Source organism: Lathamus discolor, chromosome 1, assembly GCF_037157495.1.
Source record: "Lathamus discolor isolate bLatDis1 chromosome 1, bLatDis1.hap1, whole genome shotgun sequence".
In the NCBI taxonomy this organism is placed as follows: domain Eukaryota; kingdom Metazoa; phylum Chordata; class Aves; order Psittaciformes; family Psittacidae; genus Lathamus; species Lathamus discolor.
In genome coordinates, this window is record NC_088884.1 from 83,536,343 (window position 1) to 83,557,342 (window position 21,000).

General features: G+C 37.3%; 1 protein-coding gene across 9 annotated transcripts in view; it reads left to right on the forward strand.

Moving 5' to 3' along the window:
- Positions 1 to 21,000, forward strand: part of PLEKHA5 (pleckstrin homology domain containing A5) — a 153,956-nt gene that overhangs the window by 101,032 nt on the left and 31,924 nt on the right. For 4 of the 9 annotated variants that reach the window (XM_065683524.1, XM_065683429.1, XM_065683438.1 and 1 more), the window contains 7 exons: positions 963 to 1,063; positions 2,824 to 2,939; positions 9,598 to 10,065; positions 15,110 to 15,578; positions 17,136 to 17,219; positions 19,909 to 20,028; positions 20,690 to 20,743. In XM_065683524.1, the coding sequence (XP_065539596.1) occupies positions 963 to 1,063; positions 2,824 to 2,939; positions 9,598 to 10,065; positions 15,110 to 15,578; positions 17,136 to 17,219; positions 19,909 to 20,028; positions 20,690 to 20,743 (1,412 nt within the window). Of the gene's footprint in view, positions 1 to 962; positions 1,064 to 2,403; positions 2,436 to 2,780; positions 2,940 to 9,597; positions 10,066 to 15,109; positions 15,579 to 17,135; positions 17,220 to 19,908; positions 20,029 to 20,689; positions 20,744 to 21,000 lie in introns of those variants that run through there. The other 5 variants (XM_065683445.1, XM_065683544.1, XM_065683454.1 and 2 more) reach the window with 3 other exon arrangements.

The following is a 21,000-nucleotide window of genomic DNA, read 5'->3' on the forward strand; positions in this document are numbered from 1 at the left end:
TCTGTATCTGAAATACAATTTAGATTGACTTGGCAAATTGCATCAAATTACTCCTTTATTCAAGTATGATTGGATTTCAGGGGTGGTTGTGGCTTCCAATTAAAATGTCAATTTATTATTATAATGTCCTGTTCTAAATTGTTATGTAGAACAAGGTTCTGGAAAAGGTGTTTGTTTTGTGGGAGAGTTTGTTTTTTAGAAATTAACTGAAATGTAAGCATTCTTACAAACAGAATGTAATCGAGTCTAAAATCTTCATGGGAATTACAAAAACTTGTAGCTTAGTATTCCCCATATCAGAAGAAGAATGTGCAAATTTTCTCAAAGGCCAAAAATCATAAGCAGTATTTTAAAGTACTTCTGCTGTCATAGGTATCTGCAGTTTTTACTGAGCAGGCAGTAGATAGCGGGTATTGTTCTTGTCACTGAATTAGAGACTTGACTTCCATCTGCTTTTCAGGTTTGAAGTCATATGCAGGTAAGTACTGATCCCCAGAAAAAACTTTAGGCATAATGTTTTCGTAGTGGTTTCCATAAGGCAAATTCCATAAGGTAGCTCACATGCTTAAACTTCTACAGAGCTACCACACTCAGGAGAGTTTTTTATATATGTCCATCTTGGGGAAAAGTTGAAGGTGGCTGTATTCTGATGGCCCAGATTTCACAGAGCTTGGCAGGGTTTTGGGGGTGCCACTTTGCGTCATACACGTTCTGTGGCATGTGTTGGCGAAGAGGGGCTGCACAGTTTATTGCTGTTGTGGTCTGCACACTTCTGAGACTCATACAGACACCTATGAAACAAAACAGTCTGGCTTTCTGATTCTCTCATGCACTTTTTACTGAGGTCGTCTTCTTATTAGTGGTCTTGTGGTGTTAAATACAGAATTTCACTGAAGTGTCTAAGTACAGGTGTTATGTGTCAAAACACATTGTTTCTCTAATCAAGGACTATGCATTCACAGATGAGAAAGAAGAAGGAATACTAGGTAGCATACTTCTGCCTAGTTTTCAGATATCTGTGCTTTCTGCTGAGGACCATATTAACCGCAAATATGCCTTTAAGGTAAGGGAATCAATTTTTCAGTTTAATTTTATGTCAGAACTCATTTTACTGAGTTATTACACAAAATAATATTATTATTTTACATAATATACAAAATTAAATAATATAGGATTGACAAGCAGCTTCTGAGAATTATTTTTTGCATAATATGCTAGCAGAGGAGTCAAGTATTTAGCCTGCTGCAAATATAGATACAATTACTAGTATAAGAAAATGAGTGAATGTCAATTAGTACGTGAGCTGGGATTAGACTGTCGTAAGATAAGTTAGTTTTACCCTACTGATGTTGTGTTGTTGCAATAGTAATCCTGCTCAGTACGAGAGGAACCGCAGGTTCAGACCCCTGATGCGTGTGCTTGGCTGAGGAGCCACTGGTGCAAGGCTACCATCTGCGGGCTTATGACTGAACACCTCTAAGTCAGAATCCCGCCTAGATGCTTGATGTTGTGCTGTTGCGTCATCGGTCACTCGAGATTGACCCAGGAAATGACAGTCTTGCTCAGAATGTGTGGGTTAAAGCCCTTCCTGAATCTTCGTTAGCGAAGACAGGCCTTCCTCACAGGAGAAGGAAAACTCCTATATTCATACCCGGGCAGATGGGGCTCGTCTAACCTTGTATGGTCTTCCATCGAAGAGAAGGACACTCTTTCAAAGCCTATGACCTGCGGACTTTGCTGTCACCATCTTAGCCAGTTAGGCTGTGGCAGTTAAACCTCAGGTGTAAAGGGTAGGGCCAGTTCTGCACAAGCTGCGCCTCACCTAAGAAATCCCCTGCGCAGGCTGGAAGGGCTTACTGACACTTGTCTGTACGGGCAGGCGAGGGTCAAAACGGCAGGTGACAAGGTGCATGCGAGCGGACCAGCTCGTGGGTAGCTCGAGATTGCTCAGGAGATAACAGTCCTGGTTGGACACTTCCTGATTGCCTAAGCACCCTTTTTTCCAACCAGATTTGCATATCCCACATGCCCTTGGTCATCATGGTTGTAGTAAGCATGGTTAAAGCCCTTCCCAAATCTTCGTGTGCGAAGCCAAGCCATCAATCAGTTTTTAGTTCATGGGTCTTAAATACTGTGTGGTGCTTTAGAATAGTAGACTGCCTCTGCAGATGGATTTATTCCACTAATGAAAGTTCTTTAATTATTTAGATACACAGTACCTTTACATATAAATAAAAACAAAGTTTTGTTATCTCTGAAATCATAACATTTCATGAATCATTTAAGAGTGTTTCACAGCTAATCTTTTTAATCATTATATAAATCACTCTACTAAATATTTTCTTGTTACTTCTTTTTTCCTGTTTTTGTTGTTTTATGAGCTCCTTTTGGCTCTTCTTTTAGCCTCCTAAGAGATGCATCATTTATTTACTATGGTAAGTACAAATTAAAACTTACTGTACCATTCAAATGTTTAAAAAAAAAAAAAAGCTATGCCAAAATCTTACTTATAATAATCATATTAATTTGCATTGATGGATAGTCAAGGTAGTTTTTAATAGAGTGAAGAAATTTGAGGGCTTTTTATTCAGCATATTAATGAAGAAGCAGCTATGATTAAAAATTATAGGCAGTTATTTTAAAAATATGAATGCAGTGACATAGAAACATTGAAGTATTCCTTCCAGTATTTCTTCTGGTAATATGATTGGCAGAATTTTTACTATAGAAAATATTAGTGTGATTATACAGTAACATTATTTACTTCTTTTCTTTTACAGAATCGTACATTTTTATTGCAATGACCATGTCATTTCCAATCAGGCAGCTCATCCAAACATGAGGACCTATTATTTCTGCACAGATACAGGGAAGGAAATGGAGTTGTGGATGAAAGCCATGACAGATGCTGCACTTGTGCAGACAGAGCCTGTGAAAAGGTAGTGTGGATTGACAAAACAGTGGCACAATGAATTTCTTTCTCATATTTAGTTTGTTTTATTTAAATGAAAGGGTGTACCTTTAAAAATAGACTGTAAATTGGCTGAAGTAATTTGTCATTACATTGAAGACACCTTACTAACATAACAATGTTGGATAAAATTTTGAAGTAGCAAAAGTAATCTAAGTTCTGTTCTGAACAGGGATGCCTTGAGTGTAAGGGGCCGGAAGCAGAAAAAAGACTGCTTCCTTTAGCCAGTGGCATCAAAAGAAATGCAATGACAAATACTATGTGCAAGCATGTTTGACGTACCCTGCACTCCTGACTGAATAGAAATAGCAGCTCAGCTGGTGGTGGTCTTGGGCCTAAACCTGTCATTAAGTCTCAAATTCACAACTGTAGTTTCTGGCTAAATTAAACAATTGTGCCTATGGGCAACCTTTGAGGAGTTATTCTTCGTCAGCATTAAGCTGTTTTCAAATTTATACCTACCTGATCTGAAGCCTTATCCTTTATGTATTCATGTATTGTCAGTGAAAAGCAAGTTATCACTGGAAGTCTTGTGTTCTCGGAAGCTGAATATTGTCTGCTGCTGTCTATCGAGTAAGAACTGTTTTCTCGCTGAATGTGGTCCCTTGGGTCAGCTCCATAGCATCTATAATGGAAAACTCATCAATCGATAATTTAAAAGCTCCTTGTTCCTGACAGCACAGAAGTTATTGCTGAGGGCTGCAGTCACTTGATCTGTTCGCTGCTGCTATACTGGAGCTAAATGAATGACAACAAAGCTGAGAAACTCTGATGAGAGGACATCTTCATAGTAGAAAACAATGTGGGGGAAAAAATTGTATGTCAGTCTGACAGTGTGTCCTTAAGTGTCATCTTCATAGAATCAACTAGGTTGGAAAAGACCTTTAAGATCATCAACCATTACCCCAGGACTGCCAAGGCCACTACAAAACCATGTCACAAAAGGCCTCATCTACACAGTTTTTTAAACATCTCCAGGGACGGTGGCCACCGCTTCCATAGACAGACTGCTCCAATGCCTGATCACCCTGTCTGTGAAGAAATTTTTCCCAGTATCCAGTCTAAACCTTCCTTGGCTCAGCTTGAGGCCATTAGATCTCTTGTCATATTGCTTGTTACCTGGGAGAATAGACCAGCACCTCCTCTCTCCATCATTTTTTCAGGTAGTTGTAGAGAGCGATAAGGTCTCCGCTGAGCCTTCTCTTCTCCAGGCTAAACAACCCTGGTTCCCTCAGCTGTTCCTCGTCAGACTTGTGCTCTAGGCCCTATCTTCATAGTGTCTCCCCTAAGAGTCAATGACCTATAGAAGATACTTAGTAAATTATATAGACAAATGTTACATTAATGAGACATTTCTTTTAACATAAGAAGCAATTTAAAATGTTAATGTAAATAACCACTGTTTTGTGCAGTTCATGAATACAGCTGTACAGTCATGCTTACTCCCTCAGAGCCTGTGAAGACACATAGTGAACTCACACTGGTACCCAGTGCATCTTTGCAGGCTAGTTATCCTTCTAGGTTGCAGTGCCATGGCTCTTCTAACAAGACAGTCAGTGTAGGCCACTGCTGTGAAGGGTGTTCCAGTCTCCCAAAATGCTCAGACTTGCATTCATACCCCACACTTTTTGAGCTGCCTGTTCCAGCACTGATGTCTGCCTTTTGGGTGTTCAGCAGTATATAGACAAATGGTGGGGATTCCTAATGCAACTGAGCTTACCTAACATGTTTCATCCAACTGTACATGCACCTGCAGTCTGCCTTCTCATTGCTTCAGATGCCAGTCTTACTCCTTGGTGAATGGGTGTAGCGCATTAAAGAAGTAGGAACTCCCTCAGCAGCAAAATCAGTAGTTCTCTGCCTGGATATCACAGGCAGAACAGGCTTGCCAACAGCCAAAGCAGTGTCAGAAAAGCAACAAAAAGTGACTTAAGTAACACCATCTAGTTGGTTAATTCAGGCAGGAAACCTTAGAACAAACTAGAAGTAAATGTGACCTCTTTGAAAAGTTTGTCAGTAGTCTTGAAGTAATTACTTGAGAGAAAATACGTTTCAAGACCAGTGTAGTCTCAAAGCTTTCATGTCTGTTAGCAATAAGGTAGAAAATCCTTTAGACGTCTGTTTTCTAAAGAATCCATCATTTAGCTATTAAACCAGTTGTTAAAATGAACAATGTAGCAGGATGTGATCTTATCCAGAAGAAATACTAGTTCTTCCCTGTAAAAAAAAAAAAAAAAAAATCTGTTAAGTATTAAGTATTTTATTACCTCATTTCTAAGTAACCTAAACTTTGGCATGCACATAGCTCTAAGCATAAATGATTTTGCTTCAGTCAAATTCAGCCAATGCCTTTGTTTTTCAATTCTGTTTTTTTCTGGAGGTTCTAACATGAAACTGAATACAGCTTTCTAACAGACTAGATACTTAACAATACAATAGCTAGAGTTATTAAGAAATTACTCCCTTAAATATTTATGCAAGCTGATGTTGAGCCACTCTTTAGTGCTTGTTAATATAAATAGCCTGATGATCAGTTAGAGTATAGTATAGTATGGTTTTACAGTATAGTTCTTTAAATCTGGTAGTCAAGGTACTTCATTGCTTATGATACTCTGGAAATCCAAACCCAGCAGTCTGTTAAATTGAATGTTTCAGCATTAAATCATTTCAGAGCTACAGTCTCTATTTTTCTGAGGATACTAGCTCCTTGGAGACAAAAAAGGAATATTTAAAATGTGAAGTTGTGGCTTGTTTTCCTGGTTTTCCATAAACTATTCTTGCTTTCCACATACAGTAAGCCACATAATACAGAAATGAGATATTGAGGTGAGAAAATAAAAATGTAGTCATTTCTTTTTGAAGTGATCTGCAGTAGCAGCAGAAAAACTTACGTCTGATGTATAATTGCAGGGAAGGGCAGATAATACTTGGTCCTGTTGACTCAACTGTAATTACACCTTTCTGAACATTTTTGTTTTACTTTTACCTAGATAGTAAATTCAATTTTAATAATATACTGAGAGACCTATCATAATAATTGAACACAAACACTTTAGTTAGTAAGGAACTATTTAAGCTTATGACTCAAAGTATGAGCTCAAACAACCCCTCTGGATTAGCAAAATATCTTGCTCATTCCATGCTGTATCACTGCAGACCACGGTTAAGTTGTATCTGATTATTGATTGCTTGCTAATACCTGCCAACATACTGATTTATTATTTTTACTCTAAACGATGATTACTCTTCCATGTTTGAGCATCATTTTTCTATACTTTCACTGGCAGCCGTGTCTGCTAGGGCCTTTGTTTCTTCTGAGTGATGCAGCATGTACTAAGAAAAGACTATTTTTGTTCCCCTCCTTCTAATGTAGTTACTTTCCCTAAACAGCATAAGCTAGGCTGCCAAAAAAGCACTTGTTAGCATAGCGACATCCACAGAGGGGGTTTACTGACGTCACGGTGCTTGGAAAAGATGGCTTTTTCAAGTGCCTCTGCCAGGCTTTGTTACATCACAGTCCTCATATCCTTAAATCATGATACTTAATTACATGCCCCCACCTGACCCTTTTAAAATTATTTACATTCATTCATTTATTTATTTATTTAAAGCAGCAGAAAATAGTACTTTTCCTGTAGTATTTTTCCATACATATTAATCCTGCTTGGTTGTAGAAATATATAAGTTGTATTCAGTATATGCTAAATCAGTCTATCGGTATCATTGCTCATTCTCTTCATCTTCTCCCTCTCATGTCATCAAAATACCCTTCAAGTCTTGTTGAATATGTCTTTGAGGGCTAGATACAAATATGGAGCTAAATACAGAGCTGGATTTATGTTTTTCACATTTATCTATTAGTTTCTGGTAATTCTTTCCTATTCGGATCCTTTGCTGTGGAAAGAGATCTTACTCACGTGGAGTTGTCTGATTCGGTAAGCAAAGTTAATGGAAAGCCCAGAAGTCTATTTGGATGTCAGCCTTTACACCGTCACAAAGAAGGTCAAATATAGATGCTTGTCTCTGCTGTGTATAACCATAGTAACAAGTAATACAGCACAGAGATTGCACAGAAAAACAGTTCTGTGATTTTGGTTTTGAATTAGGAAAGACAGTGGAAAGTAATGTAATAGTGTAAATTGAAAACTGTGCCAAGTCTTGACTTTGCTGCATATCCGATGACTGTCCTTAGAGATGCCACTCGCCCTCTGCACCAGATATTTTCCATGTGTACAATGGCAACTGCTTCTCTGCTGTAAAACGCCTTGAGAAAAATTGATATAGCGAGCTATATAAGGGGTAGGTGGTACTATTAAGGCATGTTGCATACATTAATGCCCAAGTTTAGAATTATTTGTAAGGTAGTCCTTACATTTATTTGTAAATTCTTGAGCACTGGGTGAAAACTGATATTTTAATACCAACACCCTTTCAGTTAATAACTGTGGGGAATGAAGTTTTCCATTCACTTTCCTGTTCAGGGAATTCCTTTAGTTTGTGGTAGAACAGCAGGTGGTACAGTTTCGAAGTGGGAGGAAGGAGGTAAACAGGTCTTTTTTTCATAATCTTGAGAAGGAACATAGGCAGAAGTATTTGGTCTTGGGAACAGAGAACACCTCACTCTTGAATGGTGTATTTTATAGATGTAATGTTTTAGTTTGCGATATTTGTGACATGTACACTTTCATGTCAGCAGCTAAGGAATAATCACTGAAAGAGGACTATTTTGAGCTACTTATATTAATAGAGTGAAGTTTGGAGGATTTCTATAACATTATTAAGTATCGAGCAGAGGCTGGAATCATCACAACTATGTCAGGAAGAGGCATGGAGATTAAAAATAACACCCCTTGTTAACATGCAAAGTGCACAAGCCTTTCATTCTGATATATACTATGCAGAGGACATTGACATCTTACTATTTCTGACTCATAGGTTTAAAATGGTATACTTGTCAAGGCAGGAGTCTCTGGATTCCTTTCATATCATGAAGGATTCGTAGCAAGCATAGGATTTTAATGGGAGGTACATTTAAAATTAAGTGTCCAATATTACTAGCAGTAGGTAGTATTTTGTAAGGACCTTACCGTTTTCAGTCCTTTATGTATTTGCTGGGGTCGTGTCCCAGGTAATTGTTGGCCTGTTGGGAATTTATGGCTTAAACAACCTGTTGGGGAAGTGTATGCATGTTGGACATTTAAGCCTCTTGTTCAAGACAGGGTAAGGAAAAATACTGCTTTGTATGTAGTTAGTTTGCTTGGAGTTAGAGTCTTTTTCAGAGGAGCAGTCATACTTGTGCTCTTGGGCAGTTTTATATGTAACGGCCTTTTTACTCACAGATTAGGCACTTGAACTGGACACAGTTATAAAGATGAATAATGCATTTACAAAAACAGATGCAAAACAATGTGAAAGGTTAATTTGAAATCGTCTTAAGGTTTTATTCTTGGTTTGGTTTTATGCAGAGATATAATCTTAAAGAATTATATCTCTTACTTTAATTTTGTCCTGTACCAGAAAATGTTGTTTGAAACGTTTTAGGGTTTTGGTGGGGTTTTTTTGTTTTTTGTTTCTTTGGTTGTTGGTTGGTTTTTTTGTGGTGGTTGTTGTTGTTTTTTGTTTGGTTTTGGTTTTGGTTTTTCCTAGAAAAAAATGAGGGGGAGAAGGCGAAAGTCACTGTCTGATCTGTTGTGTTCAGGTCATATCCCAGTATGGAAAAACGATACAGGTTCTTGATACTCTGAAATTTTAAAAAGAGGATAACTGAACTGCGTACATTGAGTACTTGTATAAGTACTGTAAAGAAGTAACTGTTCTAAAAATACCATTAGTTTTGTGGTATGGTTCCCTAAGTCAGCAGCTATTTTCCCCCCTTAAAATTAAGGAAGCCACAGTTATTTTCCACGAAATGTATGCCAGCCAAAGTGATAACATACCAGAGAAACCTAATTGATGCCAGTGACCATGGAAAGTTGTTTGCTTTCTTTCTTTAAAGGTGCTCATTATATGTTAAATTCAGCAGTAATGTGAATCACAGGCTGGTCAGCAGTGTAATCTGCTACCATTTTTAAAGATGGCTTTAAAAATCATCTGAATTTCAGGCTGTTGACATCTGGAAGCTGTAGCTGTTGGAGCATTGCTGAATATTTTTACTCTTTGAATGTCCACCCCTCTAGGAACTGAACATCCAGTTTTACAGACTCTGGCTTCATTTCCTCTTGTGCACATTTTTTCTAGGGGGTTAATTGGAAGTTGACTTTAAAAAGTTCATCCATATTGCAAATGATTTTAAAATAACAAAGAAATTGAGAAGCCTGGAAGAAAAAAATACACTCTCCAACTAAAAAAAATCCCAAACAAACAAAAAGCCAAACCAGCCAAAACTCCACCACCCCAAACCAAAAACAAAACAACCACCACCAAAAAAAAACCCTAACCTGTCCTTGGTTATTGTGAAAATACAACCTGCATTTTTCCCTTGAAGAGAAAATTTGGTGTAAAATATCTGTACCAGGGATTCACTGAAATAATCCTGATAAACATCAATATATTCATTTTCAATTTTTATCCCTGTTTCTTAATGAATGTTTTCTTGATATTATAGCTTGTCCTATATTCCTTTACAGGATAGAGAAGTTAACCACTGAAAATACGTCACCTCGAGAGGCAAATAATATTTCAAACCATCGGGTGCTAATTAAGCCAGAGGCACACAATAACCAGAAAAATAAAGAAGTGAACAAAAATGAAGAAAAGAAAGCTCTGGAAGCTGAAAAATATGGATTCCAGAAAGTTGGGCAAGATAAGCCATTAACAAAAATTAACAGTGTAAAGCTGAATCCTCTGGTATCCGAATACAGGACTTTACCCATAAGCACAATTCAGGCCGGGCACTTCAGACCAGTTCATTTGAATGGGTCTGAGAATAAAGCTGTTGGGCTTGTACTGGCAGATGCTGGGGATGGAGGTCACCACAGTGTGGTTCAGTCACATATGGAGTCTGAACGAGTTATGCAGAGAACTAATTCAATGCTGCAGTTGGAACAGTGGATTAAAATACAAAGAGTTAAAGGACAAGAGGAGGAAACAAGAGGGTAAGTACTATGTAATAAATACTTTTGGGTTTTTTTTCTAGGCTTTCTAGCAAGAAAGGACTGAAACTTGTATCCTGGTTAGATTCTTTAGGTTTTCGCCTCTATTACATAAATATATAATTCATTGTTCTCTGTAAGAAGTGCCTGGATGACTGCTTGGAACAGATTTATTACAGTTTCTTTTTCTATTAACATTTGAGTGAGTGTTAATACATTTATCCATATTAATAACTTAATAACGGCCAGAAACCCTTTTTGGGTGTTACAGATTTCTCTTTCCTAGCAGAGAGGAGATGTCATCAATCATAACAATTCTTTTTCCTATTAAAATCTGTTCTTGAAGTTGCCCTGTGGTCTGCATTTTTGTTCACAAATTCTTGTAATAATATTTTGTTTAAAATTCTTCAAAAATATTCCAGAGAGCTTTTAGACTTTAAACAGTCTTTAATTGAAGAGAGTAAAGCTTTACCTAAGAGTAAGCCATAGAGATCTAACTAATGTGATGGTTAGAGCTTCTCACCTCATGAAATCAAACACCTCTCAGTTCTAATATGGAGTTCCAGTGCTTATTCCTGAAGCTTTAAAATTATGTGTGAAGGATGGACAATATTGAAGCTTGTACTAATAGCGATTTCTTTGTTTGACAGGAGTAGTAGGTGTGTTGCTTCCAGACTGGTTTAGATGCAAGCAATTCTAGGAGTAAAACATAAAAGTTCTTAAGACTACTTTAGATAGGAAGTATGGAGATGATATCACAGGAGGTATTTTGAAGAGCTGAAATGAGGGAGTTTGCATATAGATAGATAACAGGACACAGAGCTTAAGATAGACCCACTTTCAGAAAATGTGTTTTCCACAAATTTAAAAATCTGGGGGTTGAGGGCTTTTCATTTTTTGCAAAAACTTGAAAATTTTACATCAGTTTGACTTACACTTGCCAAAATTGTTTGAATATTTCCTCATTGCTTTTAGTCCTTAATGAAATGTAATGAGGAATTGTTAACGTGCTGTTTCATGAAATACTCAGCATATGTAGTTTGATCAAGTTTGAGCTTGCAGTACCGGCAGGGTCTTGCAGACTCTGATTTTATCATGCGTGCTTGCGTAATGAGAACTGAGAAGGCTGTTTGATGCAAATAGATTTTTTTAATTTGACTGTAAAGTTTGCAACCAAACGGTAGAAAGTTGAATAGCTGTGCCATTTTTTAGTTGGTAACAAGTATAAGAACCCTAAAATTGATTTCATTGTGGGAGTCAAATAAAGGGAAGTACGGTTAACAATATGCTACTAATTAACAATATGTTAAATTATTGGGGCATTGATAGTGCAAAGGGTATGCTTCCAAACGCAGTTCAACATAAAGGTAGCAAACTGAAAAAGCATTGGCCTTGAGCTATCTCTTGTTTTCTGTGGAAGCAGCCTTGAATAATGATTCAAGTTCCTAATGTATAGTGAAGTCTTTAAAACGTAGTTTCATTTAAATTTAAAATCTTATTTTTATTCAGACTGTCAGTTCTGTCTGGAGACAGAGATTTAAGTAGAACTGAAGTTGGTGAGTGAGAGTAGAAAGAAGCTCCAGCTTAATGTTAAAGGTTAAGGTTGGGGTGAGAGGCTGGTAAGGCTTTTTTGTAGTAAGACATGTTTAACTCAACTTGAATTTCTGAGAAAAGCAGTCTTCACTTAATGGGGGAGAGTTGCTGACTTCTAACAAAGATGCTTTCCACTTCATCTGTCTCTCTGATGTGTTAGAGAAACCATGGAGGACAAAACTGAGCATCTCCAGTGTCAGACTGAAAAAAAAAAAATAGAGCTTTAAGAATACTGAAATGTTATCAAACAGGTTCAATTAAATAACTATATATAAAATAGGAGCTGTTTGCTGTCCTCAGTATGGAATTAAAAGGACTGTAAAACTACTGATTTTTTTTACTTTTTTTTTTTTAGAGGAACAGGCCTGACCCCTTAGTAGTTTGCCTGAGAAATTAATGCTAGCAGTGTAGTTCTTAATTCTTTAAGCTGTTATCAGCCATTTCCATGGATCTAGACATCTAATTTTGCAAGAGACGAGGAAATAAGCACAGCTGATGCCTTGGGGAAGAAAAACCTACTTTAAGCCAAAAATAAAATCATTATTTTTTAATGAAAATTAAATCATTCCACCTCAGTATCATATTATTTGTTTTGCACAAGTCAGTTACAACTAAATGCTTTCACCAAAAGTGGCTCGCTTGAGTGGTCTTTCTCTAATGTGGGAAAATATGGAAGGGTTGCATGGTACTAAGTGAAGCTTTTTGTGGCTGCTCACCCAGGATGTGAGCCTTTGTCTCCCCACCCTGGCCATATAAGCCTCATTCTAAATAATAAATCCCTGCTGTACAGCACCAGCTTTCCGTCTTCACCCTGCCAGCCATTGCTTGATTTGCATGTGGGAGTTCGGTATTCTGGGCCAGCTGTTACTTGCATTCCTTAAGATGAAGGACAACTCTGAGGTTTCAGTCTGAGGGCATTTATAACATTGCAGAACTGAGCCCCTAAAGATTTAGCAGCAAAGTCGCTTTCCCAAATAGTCTAACTTGGAAGCCAGAACTGGTATTGCTACCCAACAGTAATCCTAGAGATAGTCTCTAAAGGTGTCTATTAGGGGTCTGTAAACTCATGTAGAAGCCTTTTTTTTCATATGGGAAGATCTGTAGGAAGCTGCTTATGATAGTTTCAGAAATATTTTGCAACCTCACAGTGTGCATGCCTGCTCGACTGACTGCAGCAGTCTTTCCTTGTGTGCAAGGCAGCTATAAGCTGCAGTACTATCTCGAGTTCCTTTTTGGGTTTGACTAGAATGACTGTCAGCAGGACGTTGGTGAATCTGTTTTGAATTTATCAAATGATGTAAAATAAGGCTTAATACTGAGGCAGTTGGGCTTTTTACAGTTTTTGTGGTTTACCGATAGAAGATGAGTATGTTACCTTCCTGTGAATGTTCTAGAATGTAAGTAATTGCATGCAGACTTTAAATTGTTATCTTTACATAGCAAGAACTTCAGATAGCTTTTCTCCAACTTGTCCACGTTGTTTAAAGGAGCCAACAGGATTAGACTCCCCATTTAATTAGTAAAATGGGAGAGGAGCTTTGGTGAGTGAGGTGTATCTAGCTACTGGATATCTTCATGAAAATACCAGGCTTCGCCATGCCCATTTGTGAACAGCTAAAATAATACTTTCAAAGTTATAAATTGAACCTAAAGGTGTCTTGGTTGGTTGTTTTTTAAATATGGAGATGGAGAAAAGCCCTTATCACTAATGGTATGTTACATGAAGAAATTTAGAGGTATTTAAGCAGGTTTTGCAACAAAAGAGTAGGATTTAGAATCTATTTCCGTCTTGAAAAGCTGTCCCATCTACAAAATGGGGATAATACTTTATTAATTCTTGGAAAGCTTCAGAAACTGTAGCAGGTTTTGTATGCAGAGCTTTTTAGAATAGCTTTCATTTGCAGAATGTTACAGGTGGTTGTGTTCAGCTTAACTCTTTTCAGTGAAAGGTAGTTTTCACCATCATCAGTTTCCTTGATAGTTATTCCATAAGGATCTAACATGCACGATGTTAGTTTACCTTGCCATTTGCCCTACACAATTTCTTTAATTGTGGCACTAAGTCATTCAAAACCATCTTCAGATTCTGGTGCCTGCTGGTGGCATGGATTTTAGTTTAAATGTCTGGGGTGTAGCTAGAAGCTGCTGCCCTCTGATGGATGAATCAAGTCCAATTTGAGATCAAACTTATCTCTGGGCGAGTATCAATCATCTATATTATCAGTAGCAAAAGGCTTTCAGAGGTGCTCATCTGAATTTTAGATAAGGGTTGAATGAATCAATGTTTATGACCTAGATTCTGTCCTCTGGGGGAAAAAAAGAAAAACAATAAACGCTTTGTCATACTTAGTCATGCATTGATACTCAGAATGGAAAATTTTGCATTTTAACTGATGCTGAGAGTTGCTGCAGCACTCCAGAATTTCAGTGTGGCAACAAATTAAGCTTTTGCATTCGTATCCAAGTTGAAAACCAATACAGTATTATTATCAAACTAAAAAATATTTCAGTCTGAAGAAGAGAAGGCTGCATGGATACCTCATAGCAGCCTTCCAGTATCTGAAGAGGGCCTACAAGGATGCTGGAGAGGGACATCAGGGATTGTAATGATATGACAAGGGGTAATGCGTTAAACAGGGGAAGTTCAGGTTAGATATAAGGAAGAAGTTCTTTACTGTGAGGGTGCTGATGCATTAGAATGGGTTGCCCAAAGAAGTGGTAAATGCTCCATCCCTGGCAGTGTTCAAGGCCAGGTTGGACAGAGTCTTTGGGTGACATAGTCTAGTGTGAGGCATCCCTGCCCATGGCAGGGGGTTGGAACTAGATGATCTTAAGATTCTTTCCAGCCCAGACCATTTTATGATACTATGATTCTGCTACTTGTTTTGCTTGAATAGCTGATATGGAATGGTTTGTCCTTGACAGTTTCAGAATATAATTTCATTAGATGGTTACTGCTTTTTTTTTTCTTGGTCTGCTGTTAAAAAAATCATGAATTTTTATGTCCATTGTAATTGCTCAAGATTTTTGTAGGGGAAACAACAGGAAGGTTTTTTCACTTCCCAAAAAGAGAACATTTAAAAGGGGCCCATACTGAAACAATATAGAACTTCAGAGCTTTCAAAACCTTGACCTATCCAGCATATAGACAAGTGACAAGATTTAGTCTAAACTTGACACTACTAGGCTCTTAGCTGGTAAAGAGATGTAATATGGATTATACAATCAAGCAGCTAATCAGAGAGAAGATCCAGTTTTGGCTGCTATAGTGCATTCAATCAGTACAGTTGATTCATTAATTGCTGTCTTAATTTTCTTGCATACCTTTAAAATGACACTTGCAATATTTTAAAAAAGGTAAGAATTAGCTAGATAAACTTAACCAGCATTGGAAAATTTTATATAGCCATAATATTAATGCTGTCCACTAATAAAATAAAAATTTGTGTTTCAGCATAATCTCCTATCAGACGTTACCAAGAAACATGCCAAGCCATCGACCTCAAGCTTTACCCCGGTACCCAGAAGGCTACAGAACACTGCCAAGAAACAGCAAAGCACGGCCGGAGAGCCTCTGCAGCATAACACCATCGGCTTACGACAGAGCCATAGGACCAGTAACAGCCGAAGAGAAACGGAGGTCAATGCGTGATGACACAATGTGGCAGCTATATGAATGGCAGCAACGTCAGTTTTACAATAAGCAAACAACTCTTACCAGACACAGTACTTTAAGTAGCCCAAAAACTATGATCAATATTTCTGATCAGACAATGCATTCGATTCCCACCTCACCTTCTCATGGTTCAATCGCTGGTTTCCAAGGATATTCCCCACAGCGGACCTACAGATCAGAAGTGTCTTCACCTGTGCAAAGGGGAGATATAACTATTGATCGCAGACACAGGGCACATCATGCTAAGGTAAAAATACTTTTTTTTAATAATTAAAAATTTATTTACAAGGATTTTTAGTAGAAATACTCATGTTGCACTGTAGTACTCATTTTAGTATTAAGTTACATCACTGTTTTCATGGAGAAAGGTTTGATTTTTAAAAGCATTTAAAAATCTAAAGATAGTAAAGAGGCATTTTTCTAATACATTAGGAGAAAACATGTTGTCCAGCTATTACTGGCCATAATATCATCTTTCTCTAAAGGAAAGAAAAGAAGTCCAGTTGCAAATTACTCAGAATAGTTTGTTGTACTTACAGAAATCTTTTTCTTTTCTAGTTTTTTAGCTGGAAATTTAAGAGGACTGAAAATCCTAGATTTCTTTCCATGTGCTGTTTTCAATTCTTCAGCCACAAGCTTGGCTGCCTTGGATGCCAGCAGAAAACTGAGTGCAGCTATTTCTTTTGATGCCTTTGAGTTATTAGGGAGATCACTAAAGATCAGAGTCTGTTTGCACACAACGTTAGCACTTGACTAGTATGACTTTGCTGGTCTTCATCAGTGAGAGGAAGACATGAACCAATTGTAAACCTGGCTGCCGTATGTGGCTCTGCTGTATCCATCATGCTTGTGTTATGCATGATTTCTAATACATTGGAGATAATTATATAAAATTACCCTTTCATTTGGATGTAAAACTAGTGTTTGTATAAAAAGTTTCCAAGCATGTTTCCAAACATGCTTTCTCTGGTGTCTTTATGTTTCTTCATGCAGGGGAAAAACCATCCTTCAACTATGTCTTAAGGCAGTTCAAATAACTTCCAGTTGGTTACTGAGTCTTGGATTTGGAAGTATTTAAGTCCCTATCTACAAAGGAGTAATTTTGTTTTGACATCCTTTAAGTCTCAAAAATTTAGTAATCAGTGCTTCTCACATATCTGAGATATATCACTAGGGTCAGTGCTGCAATGCATGTGCGTACTTTCAGCCATGTTTTGCCTTCTGATATATATTTTTCCTTGTTAAAACACTTCATGCTAGTATTTCATACTTACTATCTTTTATACAAGATTTGTTTGCCTTTGGTTTTTTATGCTATCTGATTTGTATTTGGTTTTGTTACACAGCTAGGTTTTGACATCAACTTGAAAACACAGGCCTGTTTTTAAGAGGGGGTTAATAAGGAGCCTGACTGAAATCAGTGGGGTAGATTTAAGGTTTAATCCCCATCTATAGAGAGATCTTAGGTTTTCAAACAGCTTTTAATGGTGGGTGAAAAACTGAAGTTGTTGTTTACACGTGCTGTCAGGAGGGCAACAACTGTGAGGGAGGATTGTTAATTTAATGAATGATGAAAGCTAGAATATTTCTAAAGTTTAGAGGTAAGCTACTTATGTGTCCTAGATAGTAGATCAGCAGGGAGCACAACGGGCTAAAACTAGCACAAATCATAGCAAATTTATCATGATTGTGAAGTTTGTCATGGCTTGACTTGAAGTTGGCTTGACTTCTTTTTTTAGCATGTAATAGGTTTTGAGTCTTCAGATAACAATGGATCATAATGTGCTGTTTTGTTTTTGTACAGCATGTCTTTGTGCCTGACAGAAGGTCAATGCCAGCAGGTCTGAGTTTACAGCCTGTTACTCCTCAGAGCCTCCAAGGCAAAACAGTAAGTTGCATTTTTATTTGGTACATCAGGGTTTTTTTAAGAATAATCCTTTGTGCATGAAAAGGCAACACTGAAATTTTATTCTATTAAAAATTTGCCATAAATGTGGCCTTTAATTATTATCAGGGATTTTAAAAGCAAATAAAGTAGTACTCTGTGGTTCCATTGAATTCTGAGAGTATTGTGTAGCCACTGAGTCCAGATTTTCTTTGAGAACTAGTTGGGGTTTTATTTTAAGCATTTTTGATACATTATAGAAACTCCCAAGAGAGAGTAGAATATATTACAGAAGACTTATTTCTCCATCAATTATTTAGAAAATCCTAAAAGTAAAGTTTACCTTTTTTTGAAATCTTAAGGGTCCTAAAATTGCTTTTGGTAAAATTGTGTCTTTTTTTGACATCTCCCATTTTTCTGTGGTAGAGCTGAAATTCTCACTGAAGTTATTTCATCAGAGCAATAATGGTGAATACTGTCCACCTTCCTAATGACACTTAGCCAGAAGCTTTGAGATCTTAAATTTGTGTAATTTCTTTACTAGCTTTTGTCTCCTTTCTGTACTCTTTCTCTGTCCATCTGAAATGACTGAGAGTGTTACGGAGTTAATAATACAGTAGGCTACAGCTCTCCAGTCAATCCTTCCACTGCCTTGGCACCTGTTTCTTGCACTTCCCAGCCTGAATCCCTGGTATCTTCTGCAACTTTGGGGTTGGCCTTTGGCAGCTGGCGCCTTATCTCTGCACCTTGTCTTCTTCAGACGTTTCTTTGGGTTCAGAGTCACATCAGCTCTCTTAGGCTCTGCTCCTGGAGCTGGGCTGATGAGTGGGGCAGGGAGCAAGGAGGTCCAAGCTTCTGCCTGTAGAAACCACAAGTCCTGCCCACAGCACAAGCGTTGCAAAGGCCTGAGAAGGAATCCTGTAGGTAGCTCTTTAAGCAAAATTTTGTGTTGTGGTTGTTGCAAGAGTTTTGACTTTTTGATACAGCAAGAGCTGTATCAAAAGCACAACACTTAATGTCAGCAATGCTTGCAACGTTATGAATCTCTAGAGAGGAGTGGGAATTACTGTTCAACGGGCTCCTCTGTGGAAAAAGGTTTGCTTGCAAACATTGGATTTAAGTACCATTAAATAGGTTATTCCTAATGCACTAAAATTGGGCTTTTACAGAATATTACAAGAGTTTTCATCTTGAAAAAGTGACCCACTTTTCTTTTTGCTTAAAGATGCTATTTTCAGTATCCTTATTTCTGAAATTAAGGTTTTCTGTGCTTTGAAATTACATTAATTTCGAGACTGAAATTCAGCATTGTCACTGATTTTTGGAGAGAATTTGAAAATGTCTTATATAGAATTGTACATTACTATGCTTACTCTCTGAAATTACGTATATTAAATTCAGGTACTGAATGAGTTCTGGAAGAGGAAGATTGGCCATTAGACTATTTGGTTTTGGTGTTGGATTTCCCTCAAAGCAGATGGTTTTGACAACTGAAGCTATGTGGAAATCCCTTGCTCCCTCTCGTGGGCTACTTTGGTATGCACTCACAACAGTGCCAGTGCCACACTTACTCTCAGGAATTTTTTCCCTTTATTCTAAGAAACTGGTATTTGTTTTTCACTAATTCAGTATGTGGTTCTCTGGACCTTTTGCTTCTTTGGGGAAATTCTGTGACTGTGGGAGAGAGCAAGCAGTGGTTTAGGGGTTTTCTGTGTTTAAGGTTTGTTTTTTATTAACACACAGTACTGAGAAAACCAAAATGCTGAATGAATATTTAACCTCTTATAAAGCTGACTTCTGGAGAAGTGTAAGAAACAGAAGCAAACAGGAACATAACAAAAATACCTGTAAGGTTAAAGAGTTGGATTTTTTCTTTGAAGTATTTCTAATAGAAATGGTTCCCAGGACTGGTTCAGGTAGTTTCCCAAACTGACCTAAATTGATTTGTGTGGAATTACCTGACAAATACCCATTGGAGTGTGACTTTATTTCTATTACATATATAATCTTGGGTTTTAAATACTATTATTCGTCACTTCCTAAGGCTGTATTGTGCATCTTAGTCATAAAAGCAAAGCAGTAAATCAGCTGGTAGCCTCAGACCTCTGGAAGATGGAATGGAAAATTACTTTTGTCATGCTTGTGCAGTATTTTGTGAAGGGTGATTGTTTCTGATGTAGTTAAGTTACTGTGGGGAGTTTTATTATTTTTATCCTTAATTTTGATGCATGCATTTGAAGAATTATTTTAGAAACTAAATTTTCTTGAGGGCATTGATTCTTTCACCAAGCTCAAATGGCTGTCCATGTACAGGTAATGATATATCCTAAGGGCTGGCATTATCTCCCCCTTCACTTAAGTCAATATCATCAATTTGATGTGCATGTCAGAAAAAAACCAAGGACTGCACAGACTTTCTCCTACAAAATCCTTACTTATTTTTGTCCTGTATTACAAAATGGTTCATTTTTATGGCATTTGCAGTATTGATTCGCTTGAGTAGTTAAAAATAAACTCTTCATTATGTGTTTGAAAGTGGTCAGTTGGGGGAAAAATGGTCTATGTTTTGTTGTATCGCTATCAAAAGTTTTTGTAAGAAAAATACTAAGAACCCTTATTTTCATGAAGTAATGTTTAGGGTACCAATTAACCTTTTTTCTGCTCTTTGGCTTCTCACACTGCACTCCTTCAGCCAGAGGAGCTCACGCTGCTGCTAATAAAGCTGAGACGGCAGCAAGCTGAACTGAGTAGTATCCGGGAACACACACTAGCACAGCTCATGCAACTAAAACTTGAGGCCAGCAGCCCAAAGGTCAGCTATAAAGCAATGTGTGTCATGTACCATTCTCACTAACTTGTAGTCATTCATTAATCAAAGTTTACATTGTACTGTTAGTGCAAAATTTTCTGACTACTATGGAAGTAGAGCAACATTGATTCTTTGTGTATGTGATGTTCTGCTATTAACCCTTTGAGGTTTTCCTCATAGCTTTTTGAAATTAGCAGAGTCAAAATTACATAGAACTATTTTAAATATATTGCAGTTAAGTTTAAAGGTTTTTAATCTGTGGGTGTTATAAACAAAATTAGTGATAGATCATGAGATTAATGTATTGCTTATAGTGCCTCATATCAGATATAATCTTACGTGTAATTTGTGTACAAAAATCAGGACATGTTTAAAACACAGGTTTATCAAAGGGTTTATAGTTGTCTGTGTAGCAGACATTTACATGAGTTTAATGTATATGTAAAAGCAAAATATGATGTAGTAGTTCATAGTCGAATTCATGGCAAACTTTCATCACTTCTGTTTTGGGATCAAAACTTGTTAATAGTTCAGCAGATAAAAGCAGCATTTTGTTTCTATGTAAAACAGAAAGATCACTGTCTAGTTTACATCTTTTAAAGCTCTTTTCATGCATTCTGCACTTTCTGTCCCTTTCCTTTCCCCCCTGACTGCTGCCTGCTAGAATGAGATTCTTTCACATCACCTTCAAAGGAATGCCTTGTATTTGGATCATCAGGTGGGATTTGCAATTTTCTTGTGTGTTTTCATTTCTTAATGCTTTTTGCCTGCTCCTACCCAGCTGGAAATATTTGGGGATAAGGATTTTCAGTGTTTTTTATGGGGTTGGATATTTAATACATGCACTTCTTAGTAGCACAGAATATTTTAATCAGTTACAAATTTGACATGTAACAGAAAAAAACCTCAATTTAAAACTCATCAGAATACCGTAGCTACTCACTGATTAGGTTTTCTGCTCATTTCTTTCTTATG